Source organism: Caloenas nicobarica, chromosome Z (genome assembly GCF_036013445.1).
Source record: "Caloenas nicobarica isolate bCalNic1 chromosome Z, bCalNic1.hap1, whole genome shotgun sequence".
Lineage (NCBI taxonomy): Eukaryota > Metazoa > Chordata > Aves > Columbiformes > Columbidae > Caloenas > Caloenas nicobarica.
The window spans coordinates 58101648-58114078 of record NC_088284.1 but is presented as its reverse complement, the minus strand read 5'-3'; the positions used below and the strand labels follow the sequence as shown (position 1 = coordinate 58114078).

Below are 12431 nucleotides of genomic sequence, written 5' to 3'. Positions count from 1 at the left end.
AAGCCCAAGTTACTAGATTTTTTTTTTACTAAATATACAGTTATTTATGTGCCTATAAGAGTTTGAAATAAGCATAATCAGTCTTCTTACTTTGAAATTTATTCCTTTTCAAACTCCTTCTTTCCCCCAGCATCACCTTTCCAAGCCTGATTTCAAAGGTATAACAATTTGAATGACTAAATAATATCAATATCTTTTTTCTGACTCTTTAACAAAAGGTGTGTTTTTAAAGGAGCTCTTGGAAAAAAGCATCAAATAGGCAAAGACAATCAGTAGTCATAGGTGTATATTGGTAGACACTCACATTAAATAAACTTACGCTGTATTTAATGACATTATTTGTTCCATGGTCATTTTTCCCTGAATTCATCCTTCTCTCCTCTGTCCATATCTAAAGTCTCCAGTAATTCCCACTACCTGAAGTCAATGTATGCTCTTATTAGAACATACTTAAGGGCTTGAAAAACAAACAGCCTGGTGCAGCCCTCTAATACCTTCATCAGAAAAACGCACGTCTGGTTCTGTATTTCTCATTTTGTCAGTGATGAGGAAGAACCACAGTTCACTTGGAAAAAAGTGACAGCTCGCCATAGCCCTGCCATCCGGGCAGATGCCTTACCAGTCAGCCATGCTACGAATCAGTCAGCAGATCTGACAACAGTTTAAATGGAAACACCTCCTTGGAAATAACTTCTTAATGGACATCGCTATCCAACCGTTACGTCACCCACTGTGCATGAAAATCAGACCGCACTGCTGATGTTCGTTTTCTGAGTTTATATATATTTTGATGCCAGACACCTAACCTCTCAGATTTAATTACAGCATCACAAAATATAAACACAAAAAATGTAGTATGTCACCACGAGACAATGCTTAAAGGATATGCATACTCTGTGATTTTTATGTGTACATCCGGATTTTAAAACCTGTGCTAATTAAAGGGGTGTGCTATAAAAAGTTATTTATATCTGCATTCTTTTGAATTCTCAAATAGAAAAGGGATGCTTACAAATCATAAAAGCATGATTTAATTTACTACTATTGTGTTACATAGCTGTATAAATCACCAGGAGGGGGATTTTTTTGTTTGTTTGAAAGACCACCCTGCCTGCTTAATAAAGGAAAGAATTTGAACAACAGAAGCCACATTACCACATCCTGTTTATGGCAGCTTACAGACACACGTGTGCACACATGCACAAATGTATAAGACAACCATTTAGTTTCTTTCTGTTTTTCCAAATATCGTTGTGAAGACTGTTGGCCTGGGTAGCATATTGTAAAGGCCTGGTGAAACAGTCTTTAAGACTTTACAGTAATCAGAGCATGCCTAAATTCTGCATATATTAACAGGACAAAGCACTTCTTAATGGCTCTGCTTTAGAAACAAGTGTGCTCGTCTCTCTTTTCGACCCTCTCAGTTCCATAACTACATACGGGGACAAATCTGCCTGCATCATTTGCATCGTGGCCTTTTTGACATCTGCTGTCAAGGAGACAGAATTTAACATACAGGGTTGACTTCCTTCCCTAGACTGAGCAAACCACTGCATCCAGACTAAGCAGAAACCGTGGCCACGCTGGGCATCCTGTCTGTAAGTGGAAGGTGCCCTCTACAGGTTGTTTTTAGAAAGTCCTTCCCTGGCTCCACGAGCTAATGAAGATCAGCAGAAATTAACAGATTGATTTTTTTTCTTTAATACAAAAATGGTATATAATCAATATATCTTAATCCCACTATGGGGTGATACAAGTTTTCCAAGTCCTTTAATTTGGTCTGCCTCTGTATGTCTACATTTCCAGAGAACTAACAAGCAATACACAGAATTTTGAAATAATTATTTTTCCCCCAGCATGTAAAATCAGAGGCCTGATACCTGCTGAATATAAAAATGCACTTGAAGTGAAAAAATACTGCAACTGATTAGCTACACTTTAAAGTTCAAGTTTCTTCAGGAAAATAATAATGCATTAGCACTGAAGAGCTTGTCCTGGCCAATATACTTGGCACTTGTGAGGCCCCACCTGGAATCCTGTGTTCAGTTTTGGGCCCCTTGTTATAAGAAGGACATTGAGGTGCTGGAGAGGGTGCAGACGAAGCGACGAAGCTGGTAAGGAGCTGAGGAGCTGGTGAGGAGCACAGGTCTGATGAGGAGCAGCTGAGGGAACTGGGGCTGTTCAGCCTGGAGAAAAGGAGGCTGAGGGGAGACCTGATCGCTGTCTACAACTACCTGAAAGGAGGTTGTAGCATGGAGGGTGTTGGTCTCTTTTCCCAAGTAACAAGTGATAGGACAAGAGGAAACGGCCTCAAGTTGCACCAGGGGAGGTTTAGATTGGATATCAGGAAAAAATTCTTCACAGAAAAGGTTGTCAGGCATTGGAACAGGCTGCCCAGGGAAGTGGTTGAGTCACCATCCCTGGAGGTGTGTAAAAGGCATTTAGATGAGGTTCTTAGGGACATGGTTTAGTGCCAGAGTTAGGTTATGTTAGATTAGGTTATGGTTGAACTCAATGATCCTGAGAGTCTCTTCCAACTGAAATGATTCTAAAGAATTCTAAGGAATAAAAGTTTAGTTGATTATAAACAGGGGTACCTATCATGCCCAAAAAATCAGACCTCCTCTTCTGTCATTTCTGAACAACTTGGCTGTACTAGAATTGGCCCGTCCAAATTTTTGCTGTTCTTGGAAGGGTGCTGCCCACATGTACCACTGTGCTTCACTCACAGCAGACTCACTGCTGCCAGGGTGGTTCAGAGTGTCTGCTGATACAGCAAATGCTTGGGACATGCATAGCTCCACTCACAAGTATGGTCCAATTGGCTTTACTAGGGCTGCTCACTTTAGAAAAGTACCTGTGTGTTACCATGGAGCCACATCTATGTCTGTGTCTATTAAATGTGCATTTCTGCTCTGAATTTCTAAGTTTTCTTTGGCAAAGTGTTTCAATATTATCTGGGAGGTTGAGATGCATCTTTTATTAAAGTTACTCTGCTGGAAATTTTTTATCTAAATCCCTTTGTGAAATTTTAGAAATCAGAAGAACTATATCAAGAAACTCATGCTTTCTAACACATGTGGCACCCTGCTGCATGTTCTGCTTTCTTAATTGCTCAAGTATTTTTTGCCACTTAATAGTATCAAAGCATTCCATTTTAGTGTCTTACATTAAGACAGCAGGAGTCTGTTGAAGAACTACAACTTGGTCTTGGAACTACAGTTCCCACTTCTGCCAGTGCCTTCATTCTTGTTCTAGAAAACCTGCCATTGACTTAAGCATTCTGGAGAGAGAAGAACATTTGGGGGAAAACAAGCAAACAAAAGCCAACAAAAACAAGCAAATGATAACAAAAAAATAGCAGGATTTAATTTTTAGATTTATTTTTCTTTAAACAGGTCAGAATAAAAATGACCAGGTTCAAACTAAGATGATATGCATTCCTGCAAACCACAGGGATTCTCCCACCCACCAGATTAGCCAAGAGTAGTAAGAGTGCAAAAGGACATGCTAAGGGACATTTCTGAAATATAGTTGGCAGCTTGTCTTGTGCCACAAAATTTGCTTGATCTTCTGTCCCTTTGAATCCCAGCTCATTGCTAGGCATGGTACACCATGCACCACCTCCCTCTCTCCTTCCTCAGCCTTCCAGTGTGCTGCTTGTACTGTGGTGAGCAGGGAGGGAAATAAGCATTGCTCTTCCCTGCTGAAGTGGAAAAGGAAGGAAGGTCTCTGCATCCATTTCATCTCTCGTGCAGAACCCGTTGCCATCTGCTCTCCATTAAGTGTTTCTCTGCTCTGAATCTAATAAGCACATCTGCAGGGAAGCCAGGCAGATATCTGCAGACATGCAGATATTTCCAGCAAGGCATGGTCATCATAAAATTGCTCCATGCAAATTACTAACCTTCTTTTGATGACCACATAAGAAGAGGTACAGGCTAACCGTAATCTTTGCTGTATATCATTATAGAAAATGTGATTATTTTATTACAGTGTACTGAAAAAGTTTGAAGCTAACTATTACAATTTCCTGGTTCTTCTGCAATGTTGACTATAAAAGTTAATTTTTTTACTAGAGTAATTTTCTCCTTTTACAAGGCTACTTCTCTCAGTTCACAGAAAAATAATTTGCTTGTCTTTCCACCTTTAATTTTTAGTTACATCTCTTGCACAGTGACCTACAGGACAGAGAGGATTCTATAAATCTGCAAAATTCTTAATAAGATCTTTAGGTCTGGATGACTTATTCACAATTTGCTGAATCGTACCTTTTTTTCTGGTGGGGAACTGCTCTCTGAACCACAAACTGTTGTCTGAACAATTCAAGAGGCAGTGATTTATAGGAGGCAAAATTTCATTTGGGGGCATTCTCTTCCCATTAGCCCTTTCCTCCTGTAAAAGGATCAGATTTCCTCATGAAGCGCCCAGCAGAGGGAGGGGGAACCGAAGAGCAGATGTGCCCACACTGGGGTTTTGTTCTTCCGTTGCCAGAGCACTTCACCAGCCCATCCTTGAGAACAGCCCACCCTGAAATTATTCTGGCCTGCTGGGGGTTGCATCAGGCTCACTGCTACTGGTTAACTCAAAGGCAGACTCAGCTGTGCAGTAAGAGAGCATCTGATGCTAAGACCTTTCTTCATAGCTTTGCAAGCCGTAAGTCTCAGAGAATTCATAACCTTAGTTCTGCTGTTTGCAGGCCTGACAGGGAAAAGAAGGATGACACGTGCAAGGGTGTTCACAAAGTAGGGGCAATGAGATGTGGACATATTTATCATTCTTTTTCCCTTTCAAATAAAAGGTGCATGCTGAAGACGTTGTACATATATATATATATATATATATATATAACGTTTAACAGAGGATAAGGGAGGAAAAGAAAGGGAAGAGTAAGTATGTAGACATATTTTCCAGGATCCTGCTAATGACCACAAGCACAGTTAGCCTTTTGGGAGACATTCTCCCTGGCGTTGCTGGAAGTTAGGTAGTAGGACTACTGTGCTTAGAGGGGCCTTCAGTAAAATATGTTGGGAATTCAAGGAGAGACCATCCAGGAAAATTGCCAGCCTTCTAGTTTTCTCCTTGAACAAAACCCCAAAGAATTAGCCACAGATATTTTGTTTATTACAACATGCCACAGATATTTTGTTTATTGCAACGTGCACAATTACTTTCATACATACAGATGCTTTCCCCACACTAGGTGTGGAATTTAAGTAAAGATACTTGATATGTGGGGTTATGTACAAATAAGTACATAACGCCAAGAACAAAAGCTAACACACTCTCCTTGCCTCTCGCAACTAGCAATAATAATAACCCATGCACTGTGTAAGTCCTCTAGATTAGGCAACACAGCTCTTTCCCCCTGCCCTTCCTTTGCTGGAAGATGGGAAAGAAACACTGCAGGATGGGAAGATCACATGCAGGAGCTGGTTCCATGTGGACAAACAATGTCGCTTCCCTGTGCCTTGGCAGTGCAGATGGGGCAGGCCAAAGAGATGCCAGCAGAGACGTGAGATGCCTGGAAAAGAGTTATGGGGACAGATGGTGCGGAAAAGGTGCTATCTTGCAGGACTAGAGTCCAGCAACTGTGTGTGACTTTTCAAGTGTGCTGATCCTCGTGCTTTTTGTTCTGCAGTTATGCTCCTTGTTTCCCCAGCTGAAGAATATGAGCACTGTGTACTGACATTATCTTCTGTTACTTCCAACAAGTTCTTCACCTTCTTATTTAACTTATGTCTTCTTTCCAAGCGAGAATATCCAGGTTTCGGTTGGATCTATTTTAAGGTGAATTAATCAATCAGCATAATAATACATTCCTGTTTTTAACTATTTATTATTTTTATTTTTACACCATTATAAAGTATATTTAACAACACCAGTAATAAGCATTTCTTCCTCTCCCACCATCCTTCTTATTTTCATTACAGGGAAACTTACCTCCCGATTATCGTATAAGTCTGATTGATATTGGTTTGGTGATAGAGTACCTGATGGGAGGAGCGTATCGCTGCAATTACACCCGAAAGCGGTTCAGAACACTGTACCACAATTTATTTGGGCCCAAGAGGGTAAGGAGCAAGTTATTTGCCTTCCGTATGACTGCATCCAGTGGCAGGGTGGCTTCTTAGATGGATCCAGGCTGTGGAGATCCACATGCACGTGCTGTTTCATCTGCAGGTTTATTTCCATTATGTACATATCAGCTATTTCACCACAACACACCATAAGCCAGCCACGGATACAAGCTGCTTTTTTTATTAATTTAATGAAAAAATTATTGGGTTCTGCTGCCCTGGTGACCAGTGCATAAAACAGTCTCCTCTGGCTTTAGAATCTGTAATTATGAGTATCTATAGCTTTTGAAATAAAAGTCTTTTGACCTTTACCAATAAAACCATAGGGCACCTGAGTTAGACTTGGAAAAACATGTGTTTTGATAGACACATTTCCTATCTCTCTTCTTGATTGTCAGGGTGTCAGGGAAAAGAAACTTCTAACTCAAAATTTGCTTTATTGGCTGGATGTGGCTCCAGCTGAGTCAGTGGGCTTATGGCAAAAACACCATTCAGTATTTTTTGGGTTTCGTGTTTGATAGATTACAATACTGTGAATCCAAAGTAAGTTTACTACCTTTCTAAAATACAAAAGATATTTGTTGTCATCCATAATGCCACTGACCCAATCCAGCACAAAGGAAAATCTGCTCAACTGTTCCCAGTAAGATTCATTGTTCTTTCTTTGCCTATTTTTAACTCACATTTTCATTTCATGTCTCAGTTCAGCTTTTAGCAATACACACCATTGAACATTTTTCTAAGCGGCTATAAAGAGCAACAGATCTTTGAAACAGTTACAGCCAAACACCTGAAATGGGTTTGTTTGTTCACTCTTCACTTTTGAGAGGAAAGGTAGTAATCGTAGCTGCTGGGAGAGACTCTGTTCCCTTAGTCACTCTGCCAAGAAAAGTGTTAGAGTAGCGATTTCACAGATACTGAACCAACATACAGAGCAGCTCCACAGCAGTCAATAAAAGTGTGCCGGGGAACAACCAAAATACTGATGTACTCCAGAGAAAACCATTCGTGCCTCAGCAGTAATTCCTATCTCTTTTCCACCAGAACAGCCCCAAACCAGCTGTAATTTGTAACAGAATCCAAATGTATGTATTCTGTTGTGTGTTTTAGTGAAATAAGGTCAAACTCAAGGTTAAATTAAATATATATGTAATTGTTTGATTGATATGTGCATATTATATTACATTACATTGCATTACCTATGTATTATCTATAGCATGTTTTATGTCTATTATATACTCTGTATTATATTTTCTGTATTACACAGGATGTTCCAAAAAGATGGACCAAACATGTTAAAATTACACAAAAGTTTACAAACAGTTTAATGAGTTATCAAGTTTTAGTAACCTTTTTATAAATGCTCTTTGTTCCCTCCACCTGCTGTATGGCCTGTAAGAGTTTCATTCATGGGCAGTTCATGGTTGCAGAGATATAGTGATTTTGAATTGGGTCCATATTTTTGAAACACCATGTATACTCTATATTATATGCTATACATCACACATTATACACTTACGTATGTATGTATGTATGTATACACATATAGTTGCAATTTTTCATCACCCTTCTGGGAGAAATAACATTTTTCTCACTTTTTTGTACAGCCGAAAGCCCTGAAACTATTGGGAATGGAGGTAGGCAATCTGTGAGAAATCTTATGTCTTTTACTTCTTTGACAAATACATGCTGTATCAAAATAATGTTTAAATTCACTGTAATAAAGGCACCAAAACTTGTTTTCAAGTTTTGTATGAGAAATGTGCCACACAAATCGTATTTTTCATCCACATAACTTGTTTATGCAAGGGTCAGATTAAGAAACATTTCTTAATAAAACTCCAGTGGACAGGCAAGAGAAAAGGCTCTGACCCCTCTGTGTATCATTTTTCTTTTAATGAAGATTAAACAAAATGTTTCAGTCTGTCAGGCCAAGCAGAATTCAGTTCAGATAACTATATAACTTTAAAATGTGTTCAGAGAAATGAGGCAGTTGCAGAGAATGATGCAGAAATATTTACATGGGCCAAATTTCCGTCAGTTTTGTTGATGCTTTTGGCTACCCTGATGCTTCAAGGAGGCAGTAGTGTCTTCTTGTTTGTTTATTTTATATGACAACTTTCATTTTGCTGTCTACAGACGCAGCACAGAATGGCTCAGCTCATCTGATAAAAACAGTAGGGTAAAACGGGAAGGAAACTAAAGGCGACAGAAAAAACAAAGAGCTGGAGAAAGAAGGGTTAGACTTGGGATATAAAGACAGAATGGGAGGAAGGAAAGGAGATTCCTACTCTTGTGAGAGGATAAAGGGAGAAAACACAAGAATAAGCAGGAAGGGAGTCTTCAGCAGTCCTGGAGCAAATTCTTAGTTCTATTTTAATGGCAACTTTTGCGAAATGGTTCTAGACATTGTGTGATTGTGCTCTCTGTTCTCAGGGAGAAAGAATAGTTCAGAGTGGTAGTCCAAAATTCTTTTTCCCTGTGGTTAGGTATGGGGTTACTGACTTCTTAATTATCATGCATGGACCAATACTTTTTCCATCATTTTCCTGTGTAAATATTTTGTCCGAAAAATCTGAAAGGGCTGGCCTGCAGGGAATGTGTTTGACATCTCAGGTACTGACTCCAATGCACTGTGTGAATTCACTCAGTTCTTTCACTAGTGAAACAAATTTCTCTACAATTCTCACAGGATGATGTCCCTTTGCGGCGAGGAAGGAAAACAACAAAGAAAAGAGAAGAAGAAGTTGATATTGATTTAGATGACCCCGAGATCAATCACTTCCCCTTCCCATTCCACGAGCTGATGGTGTGGGCTGTGCTGATGAAGCGTCAGAAGATGGCCCTTTTCTTTTGGCAGCATGGGGAAGAAGCTATGGCTAAAGCACTGGTGGCCTGTAAACTCTGCAAAGCCATGGCCCATGAAGCATCAGAAAATGACATGGTGGATGACATATCTCAAGAGCTGAACCACAATTCCAGGTGAATTTTTTTTCATGCACACATTCCTTGGTTTAAAAAGAAAAAAAAAAAAAAGAAAAAGAAAAAAAGGAGGCTGCTGAACCTGCCTGAAACTTGCTTATCTGTATCTTACTTTCATTGCTAACTTGTAGGGAAAATGAAGTTCCTTCAGAGAAACTCTAAATGACTTTCAAACAATCTGTCTCCCAGAGAAACAGAGCTGCTAGCAGTATAACTTCTGAAATGAGAAGGTGTCAAGAAGGCAATGAAATATTTGTATTGTCTACCTGTTCTCCCTGAGATCTCAAGAGTCAGGCTGCAACCTTTTCTCCATGCTTTTTCAAGACATTCTGTTCACCCGAAGTAGAACATTTGTTGGAATCCTTATGAACATAATATTCAGGCAGAAGTATTAACTAACAAGATACTAGGTTCCTTAGTAATATTTCCTGTTGTTAAAAGTCTGAGACATAGAATTTTCGAAAGGGTTTTGGACCCTCCTTTTTACAGAATACTTGGCCACAAAATCATGGGCAAACATCACAGAAGCAATCCTCTAAGCTATAGATAAACAGAGGATTTCAGCTAGAAAATGTCAGGGAGGTGGGCAGGCAGGTGGGAGCAGACAGCTGGTAGGTGTGGGTGCTCATCGCTTCTAACTCAGGGCACTTATTTATATGCCTACCATTAGCCACTCACATTTGAAAATGTGGGTTTCCGTGTATAAAGTCAACATCACGATTTGCATGACAGAACGCGGTGCCCCCATTGCAGGGGCTGTCAGTTGCAGAGGGGTGTTTTCTGCAGCAGGCTGCGTGAGATAATGGGAATGAACGAACGTCCCTCTGTTGCAGGGACTTCGGCCAGTTGGCGGTGGAGCTGCTGGACCAGTCGTACAAGCAGGATGAGCAACTGGCAATGAAACTGCTGACCTACGAGCTGAAGAACTGGAGCAACGCCACATGCTTGCAGCTCGCAGTGGCAGCCAAGCACAGGGACTTCATTGCTCACACTTGCAGCCAAATGCTGCTCACAGACATGTGGATGGGTCGTCTCCGGATGCGCAAAAATTCTGGCCTAAAGGTCAGCACTGTTTTAAAATAAAATCAACAGCTTCAGGAGTTCTAGTAGATGGTGAGATGGCTCAAAACAGATCAGTAATAACTGGCTCAATTGACCATATTTCAGGTGCTTATTCCTAGTGGCATTAACCAGGGTGTGTTCTTCCTGTGTTCAGTTTTTCAGCAAGGAGCTTATCACAAAGCCAAGTTCAAAGCACACTACTTAGTCTTTTCATCATCTTTCTCAAAGCCCTTTCCAGCATCAGTGAGAGTTACCAGAATAAGAACTGAGCCAGAGGGTTAGTATGTCGCCCTGCCCTGGATACTTGAGGAATTAGCCAAGGTTTTTTAAAATATATAAAGAAAAATTATCTGTAAGTGAATTAACTCCCAGAGAAAGGTGCTGATCCAACAACCTTCCCCAGAGCAGGCCAAAGCAAGCAGTACAAATTTTCTTGCAATCCCCTGCCAATCTTCCTGATGACTGACCTGAAGGGACCACTTTAGAGGATCTAGAGGATAATTCAATTTTCAAAGCTGTTTCAGCTTTATTTCCACAGTTAGTGAAACCGCTAACAGAGTAAGGTGAATTCTGGGAGGTGGGTTTTTATTCATGGGCTGCCAACTTTCACCTTCCCCAAAGTACTCACCAGTCAGTACGTAAACAGGAATTGCCTTTTCCTCCCAGCTGACTGAGAAATATGTTCAGTGAAGGGGTTCTCGCTCCTGCATTAATTATGTGTGTGAAAAGTGATAATTGCTCGGTTGTTTTGCAGTGTGAAAATACATTTGGTAAGTGCAGGAATGCTTATGAGTACATGCATCGTTATCATACTGGGTCTACTCCAGTGACAGTGGTGAATAAGTGGGTGATAGCATTCTCATCATCCTCCCACAGGAGCTGTGCACAAATATTGTTCTCACAGATAGAAAGCATTATCACATTTGAAGACATCTTTACTACCTATTTTTCTCACAGTCCCATTGCCCTTCAGAGGGACTGCTGCCTTCTTCACTGCTTGGCTTTGCAGATATTCAGCCTGGGTAGATGGGGATCAGTGCAGTAACTCATTTCCCACACTGTGCTTTCTTTGCAGCGTGCATCTCTTAAGCCATAAAACAGACCTTTCTTTCACAATGAATAACTGAAGGCAACAGATTGTTTCCTTTCAGCTTCTTGTAACATCAGGGCTTCACCAGGATCCTTCGCTCCGTTTCTAGTCTGTGTTTTATTTCACTGAAGCTCATTAGCAGGGCCTGCTTAAAGCTAGAGCAGGCTGCAAGCTACATGAGCAAGAGGCAGCATGGCAAAGAAATAAATTTTCAGGCATGACTCATGGATTATTTCCCATGAACAATTTTCTCCTGTTAAAACTGGGAAACGGCGAGAAGGTTGAATGTATTATATGCATAGCTTCTCTGGGAAGCGAGGTCTGCCTGTAAGCCCCTCTCCCTGGACACATCCTTTTGTGACAGGCTGGGTGCAGGAGCAGCCCAGGCAGCTGCTGCTCAGCTCCTCCGAGCCTGGGCACAGCGTTCACATACACTAACTGCTCCTAACTGTGGTACTTCAGGGAGGTTCAAACAGCACACATGCTGTCTGCTGATATGATGACCACAACCGGTCACCCTCCCTGACCTGCCAACAAGCTATCTGGTTTCACTGTCATTTAGAGAGAGATTTATGACAAAAGTAATTTCCCAAGAGATTACAGCAAAACCAGGAAAAGCTGTTGTGCTTGTGAATTTCGACAAGCCCCTTCTTTTTGTATTGTCATGATATCTCTTTGGTTATACTACTGATTTAACCCCAAGTATTGTTCATTGCAAGTATCTGCACGAGGTAATTTTAATGGTTTCTACACTGTCACATCATAAGAGAAGAAAGGCAGAAGAGAAGGAGCTGGCAGTAACGTGAGCATTACATGGCTGCCAGGTTACTGAAGCAAAATCTAAGGGGACCTCATAGCTAAACACATCAGCATTTGCTATTACTGGCTTTGCCTTGTCTCCTTAGATCCACACAGACTTATGCCTTGAGTACCTGTGTGCATTACACATGAACACAGAGAGCTTGAGACTTAGTAATCCTCTCTGTAGAAATTAGTACTGCTCATTTGCACTGGTATTATCTATTATGTAAAATGCAGAAATCTGCAGGTCCAAGGTCTGAACACCCCTGTGGTCCCACCTGCTGTTGACCTTATATAATATTTTGTAAATATATTCTGGTGTGTAACAAGATGCTTCTGATGAGCAAGCAGATAAAATATTCAAGAGGGCCAATTAGCCATAGCACTCACAGCAATGCTAATAGAATTTATGTGCT

The 12431-nt window shown here is 40.7% G+C and overlaps 1 protein-coding gene across 1 annotated transcript in view; it reads left to right on the top strand.

The window, feature by feature from the left end:
• TRPM3 (transient receptor potential cation channel subfamily M member 3) overlaps positions 1-12431 on the top strand; it is a 290416-nt gene that overhangs the window by 236850 nt on the left and 41135 nt on the right. Inside the window, 4 exon segments of the mRNA XM_065657683.1 lie at positions 5934-6074; positions 7688-7717; positions 8773-9062; positions 9896-10124. Coding sequence (XP_065513755.1) covers positions 5934-6074; positions 7688-7717; positions 8773-9062; positions 9896-10124 — 690 coding nt within the window.